At 37.3% G+C, this 14,291-nt stretch overlaps 1 protein-coding gene across 2 annotated transcripts in view; it reads right to left on the reverse strand.

Annotated features, from left to right (window-relative positions):
* Positions 1–3,472: 3,472 nt before the first annotated feature.
* Positions 3,473–14,291, reverse strand: part of ATF2 (activating transcription factor 2) — a 97,063-nt gene continuing 86,244 nt past the window's right edge. For both annotated transcript variants that reach the window (XM_073305922.2, XM_073305923.2), the window contains one exon: positions 3,473–6,633. In XM_073305922.2, coding sequence (XP_073162023.1) covers positions 6,407–6,633 — 227 coding nt within the window. In that variant the 3' untranslated portion in view covers positions 3,473–6,406. The remainder of the gene's footprint in view (positions 6,634–14,291) is intronic.

Raw genomic sequence — 14,291 nt, forward strand, 5'->3', positions numbered from 1 at the left:
CGGATTGGAAATTTTTGGGGGGCAAATAGTAAATTTGCCAATAAATTGGGGGGAAACTATTCACAAATTCAGATCAAATTCAGCAAATAGCTTAACAGATTCATAGATTCCAATGCTAGAAGGGGCCCATTGTGATCATCTAGTCTCCTGTGTAACGTAGCCCAAAGAACTTCCCCAATGTAATCCCTACAGTATATCTTTTAGAAAATATCCCATCTTGATTCAAAAATTGCTAGTGATAATGAATTCATTATGACCCTTGGTAAACTGTTCCGATGGTTAATTATTCTCAGTTAAAAATGTATACCTTACTTCCAGTCTGAATTGGTCTAGCTTCAACTTCCAGCCATTGGATTGTGTTATATCTTTCTCTGCTAGATTTAAGAGACCATTATTAAATATTGGCTCCCTGGGTAAGTACTTATAGACAAGGGGCGGGCAAACTTTTTGGCCTGAAGGCCACATCAGGTTTCCGAAATTGTACGGCCAGTTATGGGAGGCTCCGCCTCCCCAAACAGCCAGGCATGGCCCAGCCCCCACTCCATATCTGACCCCCCCCCCCACTTCTCGCCCCTGACTGCTCCCTGCTGCTCCATCCAACCCCCTCTCCTTCCTGCTGGGACCCCTGCCCCCCATTCAACCCCCATTTCCCACCCTCTGACCGCCCCAAAGCCTATCCACACCCCCACCCCCTGATCACCACCCCAAACTCCCCTGCCCTCTATCCAACCCCCCCACTCCCTGCCCCCTTACTGCACTGCCTGGAGCACAGATGGCTGGCGGCGCTACAGCACCAGAACCGGCAGATATGCCGCCAAGCTGGAGCCAGCCACACCACTGCACAGCACAGAGCACCGGGTCAGGCTGCGGATCTGCAGCCCTGCTGCCGAGAGCATTGTGCCGGCAGCGCAGTGAGCTGAGGCTGCAGGGGAGGGGGAACAGCAGGGGAGGGGCCGGGGGCTAGCCTCCTGGGCCAGGAGCTCAGGGGCTGGGCAGGAGGGTCCTATGGGCTGGATGTAGCCCGTGGGCTGTAGTTTACCCATCTCTGTTATAGACTACTCAAGTACTTCCTTTACCTTCTCTCTGTTAAGCTGAAAAGATTGAACTCTGAATCTATCACTGTAAGGCAGGTTTTCTAATCCTTTAATCATTCTTCAGAGTAACAGCCGTGTTAGTCTGTATTCGCAAGAAGAAAAGGAGTACTTGTGACACCTTAGAGACTAACCAATTTATTTGAGCATAAGCTTTCGTGAGCTACAGCTCACTTCATCGGATGCATACTGTGGAACGTACAGAAGATCTTTTTATACACACAAAGCATGAAAAAATACCTCCTCCCACCCCACTCTCCTGCTGGTAATAGCTTATCTAAAGTGACCACTCTCCTTACAATGTGTATGATAATCAAGGTGGGCCATTTCCAGCACAAATCCAGGGTTTAACAAGAACGTCAGGGGGAGGGGGGGAGGGGTAGGAAAAAAAAGGGGGAAATAGGTTACCTTGCATAATGACTTAGTCATTCTTGTGGCTCTTCTCTGAACCCTTTCCAATTGATCAACAGCCTTCTTGAATTGTGGACACAAAACTGGACACAGTATTTTTGTATTTTGCACTGGTGCAACTGCTGCTGAGATAAAATTACCTCTCTGCTCCAAGGACTGCATTAGCCCTTTTGGCCACAGCATTACACTGGGAGCTGGTGTTCAGCTCATTATTGATCACGACCCCCAGATCTTTTTCAGAATCACTGCTTCTCAGGATAGTCTCCTGTCCTGTAAGTATGGCCTATATTCTTTGTTCCTAGAAGTATAATTTATCGTTAGCCACACAGCGAGTGATCCAGATCTCTCTGTGTATCCATGACCTGTCCTCTTCATTATTTACCACTCCTAACTGAAAATTTTATCAATGATGACTATGTTTCCTTCCAGGCTATTGATAAAAATGTTAAATAGCGTAGAACCACAAACTGATCCCCGTGGGACCTCACTGGAAACAATCATTTGATAATTCTCCATTTACAATTACATTTCGAAACCTATCAGTTAGCCAACTTTTAATCTATTTAATGTGTGCCATGTTCATTTTATATTATTCTCGTCAATGCCTTATAGAAGTCTAAGTATATTACATCAACACTATTCCCTTAGCAGCCAAACTTGTAATCTCATTAAAAAAAGGTATCAAGTTAGTTTGACATAAACCCATGTTTATTGGCATTAATTATATTATCCTTCTTTAATTCTTTATCAGTGAAGTCTTGTATCAGCCGCTCCATCATCTTGCCTGAGATTGATGTCAGGCTGACAGGCCTATAATTACCTGGGTCATCCTGTTCACCCTTTTTAAATATTGGCACATTAACTTTCTTCCTGTCTTCTAGAGCTTCCTTGGGGTACCAAGACTTACTGAAAATCAACAGCTGAAAAAGAAATGGAAAATAAATTTTAAAATGTCTAAACTTTCAGCCATTTTGACACTGAATGTTAAAACTGTGTTTGAACCATTTTGAAATGAAACTTGACATTTCAAAATCCATTTTGTAAAGGAATTTAGCTAATTATGAAACAGTTTTGGGTTTGAACAAATTTTGTTTTGGGTTGAATGAAATGTTTTCGAGTTTTTTGTTCCTGCAAGAAAAAACAAATAAATCCAGTTTCAGTTCAAACCAAACTCCCCCACACAGTTTGGCCCCAGAACCACATACACACACAGTCAATTATTTACTTAGGTCTGACCCTGCACTCAATATTTGAATAATGGTGGTGAGTAGTGATTTTTCACATAAAACTCATGGTATTGTTTCTCTTTCCTGAGGTGGTGACTATAATTCCTATAATCAGGAAGGGAGTTTGATGAAGCAAAAGGGTATCTGAATGTCTCTGGGAGAAAAGCAAGAATAGTAAAATGTTACATTTCTCTTTATCATGTAGCCCTTGTTTGAAGCAATTTTCCTATATTAAACTTCTGTAAGAATGAATGACTACATGCAGAATTTAAATGGAATTTTCTCATCACATTTACACAAAATAATTGCGTGCGCAAATCTAGCTTCAAAGGATGCAGTCAGGTTCCTGTCTGCTTATTTTTCTGCCTCTGTATCAGCGCTCTGTGGAGAGATTTTGGGAACCATATCTCTATACCAGGGATCATCAACCTTTGGCACACAGCCCGCAGGCCAAGGGATGTGCTGGCTGCCACTTCCCAAGGCCCCCATTGGCCTGGAGAGGCGAACCACGGCCAGTGGGAGCTGCGATTGGCTGAACCTGCGCATGCAGCAGGTAAACAAACCGGCCCAGCCCGGCCCACCAGGGGACTTACCCTGGCGGGCCGTGGGACAAAGCTTACAGATCCCTGCTCTATACTTTAAGGGGTGACCCATACAGAATGCACCACTTTCAGAGTGAGCATGTAAACTTGTAATAAGCTTTCCACAAACATTTATGAGAATAAAACTTAATCAACCCAAATGTTCAGAAAAAGCAAACAAAAGGGGAACATTTTATTTTTAAATTTGAATGCTCATAATTTTTGTAGTATTTGCCCACCTCTATTTTCTACATACTTACTGTATTTATTAAGGGATTATATGAGTTAGCTGTAGATTTACATTACTTTTGTAACTTTACAGATTATTAGCTGAGAGACAAAAAAAACATTAAACTCTGCTATGGAACTCACTGCCAACAGAAATCAGGTTGAACCACATCAGTGACCTACGGGTCATGTTGTAAGACTCCTTTCTGATGTCCATCTTCCGCTCCTGGAACTAATGATGGAAGAATAATTCCTCTAAACAAAGTAGTTTGAATCCAAGGGTAGAGGAATGGAATTTGACTCCTTCTCTAGAAGACAGGGATGTTCTTCTATGTTTATCTAATGTTACACTGACACTTTAGTGGTGAGTTCCACATAAATGCTAACAACCATTAGAGAAAAAAACCCTAGAGAAAGAAGTCTGAGTACACCACTACCTTTTTAGAACAGTTGTAATTTCATTAAAATAGGAACATAATTTAAAAGATTATTCTCTGATGATTTACTCATGCAAATTGCACATAAAAGAAAACAGTACAGTTTGTGAAATGTTAAAATGTAAAGACTTGAAATGATAAGTACAGAAGTAGTGTGACACATGTATCAAAACGGAATTCATGGTTGTACAACTAATAACTGTTTTCTCTATTTGCTGAACACAGACATGTTTATTATGGTTCTTTTCCCAACCCCATTCGTTAAATGCTTACATGTCTTCTCACACCTATGTAGACTTATTTTACAGGCACAACAGTTTTATTAAAAAAAATCACTTGCATAAATAAGATAAAAAATGCCTTATTGTTTAGGAAAGAGAATGATATTGTAACCAATGAGGTTTTATCTAGTTCACCAAAATTACAATGAAACATAGTAACTGTATAGCTTTCCTGTGTAATTCACATTTTGTGCCTTTGAGATAAATTCCCTTCTCACAAGACTTATGGTATATTTTACCACTGCGGAATTTTTTAGTAACTAACTTTTTCCCCCATGAAACTGGTAAAAGTATTTAAACATATGGATTTATCAACTCAAAAATTACTTCCTTGTTTTTAAAATACAAAATATTTAGAATTCCTATTTTCACACTTACAGCACTGAAATGACATACACACAATTCAGATATGTCTTTGTCCAGTTTTGATTATAGTATGATTGTATATTATACAAATTATGTTCTTCCTCTGTATTACCAATTACATTTCATAGATTTAAAAATGAATCTCATAAGGAATTTGATAGCACTGAGATTTAAAACAGTGTAGCATGGAGAAGGAAGAGAAAATGAACTACACAACCCATTATAAATGCATTAAATCTTTGTTATATACATAATGGAATCCTGTCTTACTGCCAAAATTTGCTACTCTTTTGCTATTATACGAAGTTTTCTGACCTGAAAGCACACATCTACTTTTTTCCCCCCAACATAATCTGTTGTAAAATATTGTACTGTATTTTGAACATGAGTACAGAATCCAAATAGGTAATGGCACATTTAAAAAACTCAGTATCTTACAGACGACTGGATAATGAGAAAAAGTGTACCTACAATCATCTCATCAGAAACAAACGTACATCATGGAATGTTAGTTATCCAAATTCACACTGTAAATAACATTTTTAAACTGCAATCTATCAGCCAGCATCACATTGAAGGCATCTTTAAACATTCAAGCAAAGATTGCTGGCATAAACTACTGAACCATCCTCACACACATACGCGCACATACATGCCACATTATAATTACATTGTTTCCAAGATATGGTAGATACTGATTTTTCCACAAGGAAGGTATCAAAATTTTGCTACTAAAAGATGACAGTGCTTTCACAAGAATTAAGTACAAGTTAGCTTGCAAATACAAGACCATGATAAAGAAGAAGGGAAAAAGTGTTTAACAAAGGTTTTTTAGGCTTTTCTGGCATCCATATTCGTGTATGAGTAAACTCCTTAGTCTGTGATTCAAAAATCCACAACGTATCAAGCTAGCGATGAAAATTATTCCATATTTGATAACCCTGTATTGTACAATATCTTTTTACTGTTTTCTACTAGCCTACCAACAAAGGGTAGTTGTAGACCATTGTTTTGACAGCAGAAATAAAGCTCCCGCTTTAAAATTAAAGTGTTGAAAAAATTGGCATCAGTTTTTAAAGAAAATCTAGTTAGTAATGACCCTCATCTAGTTTAGGTATGTGCACAAAAGTACTGTATGTCCCTACACCATACTGGCCCTGTTAAACAATTAAAAAAAAAAAAACAAAACAAAAAAAAAACCAACCAAACAAAACAGTTAATTAGCTAAACAAAATGCTACACATGATACAAAGCAAACATTTTCTCCCAATGTTCTCTCTCATAATGTGCAAAACAATAAAAAGGCAAAAAGACTAAAAGCAAATGTACTATTACTGTCTTTTTCTCTTGCCTAGTGCTTTATGACCTTGCCAACATTACAAAGTCAATAGGGACTATGCAGAACTTTGGTATAAAATGTCACATAATATTACTATCACAGTCTAGGGGATGAGCTTTAATAATTCACCCCAAAGTTGGCTGAAATAATACCAAATTAAAAGTGAAATAAACCACATTGTACTTTACACACACTTTACACATTGAGCACAGAAAATAACTAGTAAATCATCTTTTTTTTTAAAAAAAAAATCCATCTTCTGCAAGGAGACTAGAAACTGCTGTTCAGTCTCCTCTTCATTTGCCCATCTTTAAAGCCAAATTTAAATTTAAATTTTAAAAATGAGTAATTTTAAGCTACATATTTTTTTAGATGGAGACTGGTCTTGATTTCCCTTTAAAGTCACAAATGTATATCTAAGAAACTGTTGCAATGCAAGTTTTTAATCAACTTCCTGAAGGCTGTGACTGGGAAGGTGGAGCCATAACGATCTGTGAAAGCACTGGCTCTGGACTCTGGTCCGCCATCTGGGTGAGAACGGACGTGGCTACGGCTTCTGCCTTGGAGGTGGAATTTACTCCATTGGAAGTGCTGACAGAACTATGCTGAATAGCTTCTGCATGTGGACTATTTGGCACTGAAATGTCTTCAGAACTGTCATCTTTATCTGCAGCTAAAGAAAAAAAATTCACTTGCTGTTTTTTCTAAAATATGCATAAAATATGTTCAGCTAACAATACGAGTCCTGTAAATAATCACAATTAATAGCACATATACAAAGACATTTTCAAAAATTTATTTTTAGTATAATTGCTATATATATATATATATATATATATATATATATATATATATATATATAAAGATGAACAGGTAACTTGGTTCGTATTTTTTGATAAACAAAACCAGGATAGAAAGTTAGAATATTTATGGACACAGGTACATTTTCAAATGATTATTCCCACCTATTTAAAACCACAGTTAATTTTGGTTGATTTTCCATCTAGTGCAGGAACTGATGACTACAACACCTGAGTCTAATGATGCACACATATGAGAAAAACAGTATTTATAGTCTAAATGCCACCAGCTGTTCTATAGTTATGTGAATTAATTGGATTCAGATTTTTTAAAAACCACAAGATACTGCATTTGACTAGTAATTCAGCAAGAGAATCATTCTCAGTTTGATCATTAATAATGTTTATGAAAATCACTCTCTGTAATACAGTAAATTGCTATTGCTCAGTTGGACAAGAAAGTTTTCAATATGCAAAATCTTCATTCTTTCAACAGGGTGAAATTCCATTTGTTTTGCTTAGCACTTAAATATCTGCCAATAAGAGTTAATTAATGTATGATATAAAAGTCTTTAAAAATGAGAAGACATCCAAGAACTTCTTTTGTTTGGCTTGCTCTGAATCAATGAAGTACTCAAATGAATTACCCAAACATTCCTGTCCCTAATTTTTTTGATCAGAAAATCCAAGTATTGAAAAAACAAAAAAATTTTCTTCCTGTGCAAATATAGGGTTTTTTTTTGTTTTTTTTTTTAAAAACAGAGGCACGATTTAACAGGAATTACTCTTTCAATAAATGCATCAGTTACATTTTACAACACAATCCTTTCATTTAGAACAGAGAAAGTTCATATATATATATATGGGGCATTTTAGGAGATAAGGAAGTCAATATGAGATGTGAAATCCACTTAATAGATTATCTGACAGACACATATATTTAGATGAGAACATTGTTTAGACATCAAACTTTTATTTTATGTTTATATGTGATAATTGGTAAATTAATTAGTGTTTTAATTAAATCTCTTCTTCCATTGTGTAATCTCTATTTCTGATTAGTCAGATTGTTGAACAGGCATTATTATCAAGTGACAATAAATTGAGGAACTCAGATTTTTTACCGGTAAGTGGTATCTTTCAGATAAAGTAATTTCAGTTCACAACCGGTTTTTGCTCACATAAAAATGGAAAGTTGAATGATAAATTTAACTGCAAGATTTTTTGGTACCATCCCAAGCTTCCTGGAATGTTGCTTGAGTCTCCTGCGGCAACTTCCAAAGCATTTACTTTTGCACTTAATAACTGAAATGGAGACGGACACCTGGCTAGAAGTTAAGGAGGAAAAGAGCTCCATTCTAAAATGGCGCAATCAAAATAAAGATTTTTATTGAATAGGGTATGCATAGAAAAACTGAATCCAAAACTAAAAAGGATAACAAAGACACAAACACTGTCCAAGGAAGGATACACCAAAGTTTACGATAATAACTAAGAACCTAGCACGGACAACAAAAAAACCTTGAAGGTAGATTATTGTGGGCTGAGGTTTTTTCAGTGCAGAAATACCAGTTGCAAGAATGAAAATTCACTGATGAGCAAGTCAATTCTACAACATAATGAGATCTTTATAGCAGTCCTATATCCACACTAAGAAGGGATTACTTTCAGAGACAGAAAGTAACCGTTTTACACAGTATTGCTTGAATAGAAGCAAAGTCAGACAAACATGCAAGTAGGCAGCCTTGCAAATGTATTCCAAAGAAATGTTAACTAGTATAACAGTATAAGAGTGGCCATACTGGGGCTCACCAATGGTCTATCTAGCCCAGTATCCTGTCTCTGACATCAGCCAGTGCCCAAATGCTTCAGAGGGAATGAACAGAACAGGGCAATTTCAAGTGACCCATCTCTGTCATCCAGTCCCAGCTTCTGGGAGTTGGAGGTTTAGGGACACTCAGAGAATGGGTTGGATAATAGCCATTGATGGACCAATCCTCAATGAACTTAGCTAATTTTTTTAGCCTTGTTATACTTTTGGCCTTCACAATATCCCCTGGCAATGAGTTTCATAGGTTGACTGTACATTGTGGGCAGAAGTACTTCCTTCTGTTGGTTTTAAACCTGTTACCTATTAATTTCATCAGATGACTTATAGTTCATGCGTTATGTGCACAGCTAAATAACAACTCCCTATTCACTTCTGCCATATCACTCATGATTTTTTAGACCTCTGTCATATCCCCCGTTAGTCGTCTCTTTTCTAAGATGAACAGCTCTAGTCTTAATCTTTTCTTGCATGGAAGCTGTACCATAGCCCTAATAATTTTTGTTGTCCTCTGCATCTTTTCCAATTCTAATATATCTTTTTTGAGATGGACCAACTGGAACTGCATACAGTAATTCAAGATGTGGGAATACCATGGATTTTTCAAGTGGCATTATAATATTTCTGTTTTATTATCACTTTCCTAATGGTTTCTAACATTGTTAGTTTTGGGGTGCTTTGTTTGTTTTTACTGCCACTGCACAGATGTGTTCAGGAAACTATCCATGATGACTCCTAAATTGCTTTCTTGAGTAATTAAAGCTTGTTTAGACCTCATCAGTTTGAATGTACAGTTGGGATTATTTTTTCGAAAGTGCATTACTTTGAATTTAATATTGAATTTCATCTGCCATTTTCTCACCCAGTCACCCAGTTTAGTGAGATCCTTTTAACTCTTCCCAGTCAGCTTTGGAGTTAACTAAATTGAGTAATTTTGTATTGAGGTGGCAAAATTTGCCACCTCATGTTCACCCCTTTTTCCAGATCATTTATGAATATGTTGAACAGCACAGGTCCCAGTACAGATCCATGGGGGACCCTCTATTAGTCTTTCTCCATCATGAAAGCTGACTGTTCATTTTTAACCCTTTTTTCCTATCTTTTAACCAGTTACTGACCCATGATAAGGCCTACCCTCTTATCCCATGACTATTTAGTTTGCTTAAGAGCCTTTGGTGAGGAAACTTGTCAAAGGCTTTCTGAAAGTTAAAGTACTCTGTCAACTGGATTACCCTTGTCTAAGAGATTGGTGAGCCAGGATTTCCCTTTACAAAAGCTGTGTTGACTCTTCCCCCCCAACACATCATGTTCATCTATGTGTCTGATCATTCCGTTCCCTACTACAGTTTTAACCAATTATCTGCACTGAAGTTCAGCTTACAAGCCTGTAATTTCCGGGATTGCCTCTGGAGCCTTTTCTAAAAATATGCGTTACATTAGCTACCTTCCAGTCATCTGGTACAGAGGCTGATTTAAGCAATAGGTTACATACCAGAGCTAGCAGTTCTGCAATTTCATATTTGAGTTCTTTCAGAATTCTAGGTGAATACCATTTGGTCCTGGTGACTTAACATGGTTTAATTTATCAAGGTGATCTAAAACCTGCTATACTGACACCTCAGTCAAGCACAGTTCCTCTTACTTGTCACCTAAAAAGAATGGCTTGAGTGTGGGGATCTCCTCTGCAGTGAAAACCAATGCAGAGAATTCATTTAGCTTCTCCACAATGGCCTTGTCTTCCTTGAGTGCTCCTTTAGCACCTCAATCGTCCAGTAGTCCCACTTACTCTGGCAGACTTCCTGCTTCTGATGTATTTAAACAAATAGGGTAATGTTAGTTTTTGTGTCCTTAGCTAGTTTCTCTTCAAATTCTTTCTCGGCCTCACATGTTATATTTTTACATTTGACTTGCCAATGTTTATGCGCCTTCCTATTTTCCTCAGTAGGATCTGACTTCCAGGTTTTAAACTGCGCCTTTTTGCTTCTCACCACTTTTACTCTCCACTCTTTATCCATGGTGGCATTTTTTTGGTCTTACTTTTTTTTTTTTTTAAATTTGGGATAGACATTTAGTTTGAATCTCTATTACGGTGTTTTTTTATGGAATGAGTCCTATTTCAAGAGTGCAGTGCTGACCCTTTGGAACAGACTGCTACAAAATCCCTATTAATTTAGATAGCATGTTTTTGTGGACTTTGTTCTTTTTTTTTAAATGGATGCTTCAAACATCAAAGGAGACAGAAATGGTATCAGGATAGGAGGGGAAGCTCACTGACTGGTGGCTGTTTTCACACATCTCAAAAGATCATGTGGCAAGGGAATGCAGCAAGATAAAGAAAAAGGAGATAGAACAAATGGCTTCAAAAGCTGTTCAAGTCCCTAAACAGGGCTGTAGCCACCCATGGTGGGGAGCAGGGAGGGAGGAAGGGTGGGAGAGAGAGAGAGTTTATTCATTCAGCGTGCACCATTTGGTAATGGTCACATCCTTGGTATTCCATACCCCATTTCAAGCAGTATACAAACCTCTATTGATGTAAAACCAAATAAAAAGAGAGATGCAAAGAGGTTAGAGATTTGTCCCTGAAAAATAATGGAAACTTCAATGCAATTTCCTGTATTTTACAAAATGAAGAGATTTAAAAAACAACAACATTTTATGAAACTGACAGGAGAGCTGTGAAGTGTCCCTTCTTTCTTGGAGAGACTAAGGAGGTAGTGGATGGGGCATCACTGGAGAAAAGGATGTACAATGGGGACTCCCAGCTGACAAACCTCTTCTTCCCCTGTCAGGTGCTGCTGTTACTGCTCCACCCATTGACTGAAAATACTGAAAGTCCCAGAAACTCCTCAACCTATACACCAGCTCCTTCTGCTGCTCACACTTCAGAGTCCCCTGCCTGGTGAGTCCTTCATATCACCCGCAGACAAAGGCTGGAATTAAGAACTTCCCTTTGAAGAGCAAAAAATTCTACTCAGTGGAAATATAGTGCACTTAGAGAACTACTTGACACCAAAGGAAACTTTTTTTCCTAAATCTGAAGCCAGAAATGGAGGTGGGAAATTTCCCAGGGTATAAAAAAAAAGATAGAATTGCATTCTGACACAGCTATTGAACAATTAACCTTTTATGTGCCCAGCTGTCAGGGCCAGCATCTTGAGATCCAAATGTAGGAACAGTTAAATCTGGAAGCCACCATGACAGAGTGGCATTGACAGAGTAAATTTGTCCAAATTCAGTGGTCTTGATGGGTTCTAACTAAAACTCAGGAAAAACTGCAGTCTTGGTGACTTCACAATTCTTGTAAGGCTTGCTTCATTTTGACTGTCTTCTTCATAGATAGGAGGGCTCTGCCCACGCACTTTGGAAGTGGGCTACCACGTAGACTAGAATGTGTTGGAAGTAGGGTATTTTGAAGAAATTTACAACAAGCTTTGAAGTATGGGCGAATGCCTTCTGGGTACACTAAAAAGTATTGCTACACACTCGTCAGACATCCAAATGGGAAAAAATTGCCAACACTTTCTGCCAAAGGTGTAGTCTGACTAGAGCTGGTTGAAGTTTTTTGACCAAACCTGGAGATTTGGGTCAATCAAAACATTTAGTGAATGTGTGAATTTTGCTATATTGTTTTAGTTGAAAAATTCTTTAAAAAAAAATCTGAAAATATAAACCAACATTTTCATATTTTCTAAATGAAAATTGTGATTTTTCTATTTGAAATGACTTTGTTTTAGATTTCCTTCAATTTTATTTTTAAAAGATAAAGCTCAAAAGTGAAATGTTTTGGGTCAAACAAAACACTTCACTCTTTCCAATTTTTTTTTCCTTCGAATTTTTCATTTGCTGCTTTTTTTTTCTGGAAATGCCAGCAAACCGAAAAAATCAGTTATTCACACAGTTGTGACAGCTTACATAAGGTTGGTGCAAATGCACAGAACGGACAGAGTCAAGTGCAGAGTGCAATACTGAAGATGAAGTCTCCAGAGATAAAAGCAGATACTGAGGGCGCAAGGGGACTATGGGAATATGTAGGTCAACATCTAGGCAATTCTACAGTAGCTAGAAAATTCTCTAGGGTGGTGGCTAAATCACAGAAAGGGTTGACTTATCCTGAACAATTTGTAGGCAATGGATTTACATAATTATTGTAATGGCGGGACCCCAATTGTTTCTTTACAATTAACTAGAGCAGGAATCAAAAAATGTTTGATTCAATCATGACTCAATTACAATCCCTATTTTTATTAAGTTTTATTCAAATGTGATCATCTAGCGTTCTGGAAGCTTCCTGAATCTTTACTAACAAAGAGAAGTAATGTCCTCACACCTACAATTCTCCAACTACCCTTTGCCCCTTCAAGATTATTCATCCTCCCTCATTTCTCCCCATCCTCCACACCAAGAAGAAGTTTAAGAGACTATATAGGCTTTGCAGCAGCGTATTCCTGAAACTGGGTCTGAGATGGGACTATAGATAGAAAACGTAGGGTTTAGGTTTCTCTTGTAGATTACACATACGATTTAAAAATTTTGTTTAAGGGCTTGTTCAAGAAATTTCCTAAACAACTGACCAGTAGCATATCTGCTTGGGAATGACATGAATTTATACTTGACTGACAACTCTTACATTGCTTCAGGGTTTCCTCCAAACAGCCTCATGAAATGTAATCACTTCTCTTTTTGCCTTTTCTGGTTTCTCGCCTCAGAAGCAGGTGAAAGGTACTTAAAGTAACTGGAAAATGCTAGTAAGAAAGAGGGACCTAGTACTTGTGTTTTTCACTCTATGTGAAGCAGAAGTTGTTCAAAAGATCTTTTAAAGATACCTAAATAAATGTCAAAAAATCCTGCAATGCCATTGTTTGCTTCTGCCTGTTTAAGTGCGTTTTAAGTGAAACCCCATTAAATTGTGGACCGAATTGTTAAAGTCATGTCCGCAGGATATAAATTAACTGTGTCCCAGCAGCACACAATACCTTGCACTGCAGGAGTATTCTAATTCTGCCTCTTTTATACCACACAAGATGATAAGAAACTATTTAATACTTTTTAAAAAGTTCAGCTAACATGGTCATGCTGCTGATGTACATAGGACATAACTTTGTTAATTTTTTTTTAAAGATTTGAAGTTATTTTCTATTCATGCCACAACCACAAACATTAACTAAAACCATTTTAATTGGTACTTGCTATGACTCATCATATAGTCTTGCACAAGTCACTTTATGTGTGTGTTGCCCCAATATCTGTAAAATTAAGATATTATTTAATTCTCTCAGAGATATTGTGAAGTGCTTTGGACATAACACTTATACAGAGAGAGATGAGTTTGGTGTGTATGCGCATTCTTTATCTACTTACATGTACCTAGATCATCCCCATACCATATTACTCATTATACTAATCCTGTAGATCATTATTTTGTGTGGCACTGTGCCAAAGGCTTTAAAAAAATACTAAGTGAACTATGCCTGCACGTTCCCTTCTGAACATCTTTTTATACTTATTTTAAAATGTAGTTCCTTTTTTCAAAAATAGATATTTTATCAACTTTACATTCTCTGTTCTGGTTAGCAGTGAGTTAGTTTTACTTTGTCTTTTATAATGAAGACAAGCCTAAGAACTTCAAGATCTGCAGTGATTTATAAATACTGTAGCATTTTTGCAAGTATGAAGGTCAACAGTATTACTAAACATTTAGTTTTT

Source organism: Lepidochelys kempii, chromosome 11, assembly GCF_965140285.1.
Source record: "Lepidochelys kempii isolate rLepKem1 chromosome 11, rLepKem1.hap1, whole genome shotgun sequence".
Lineage (NCBI taxonomy): Eukaryota > Metazoa > Chordata > Testudines > Cheloniidae > Lepidochelys > Lepidochelys kempii.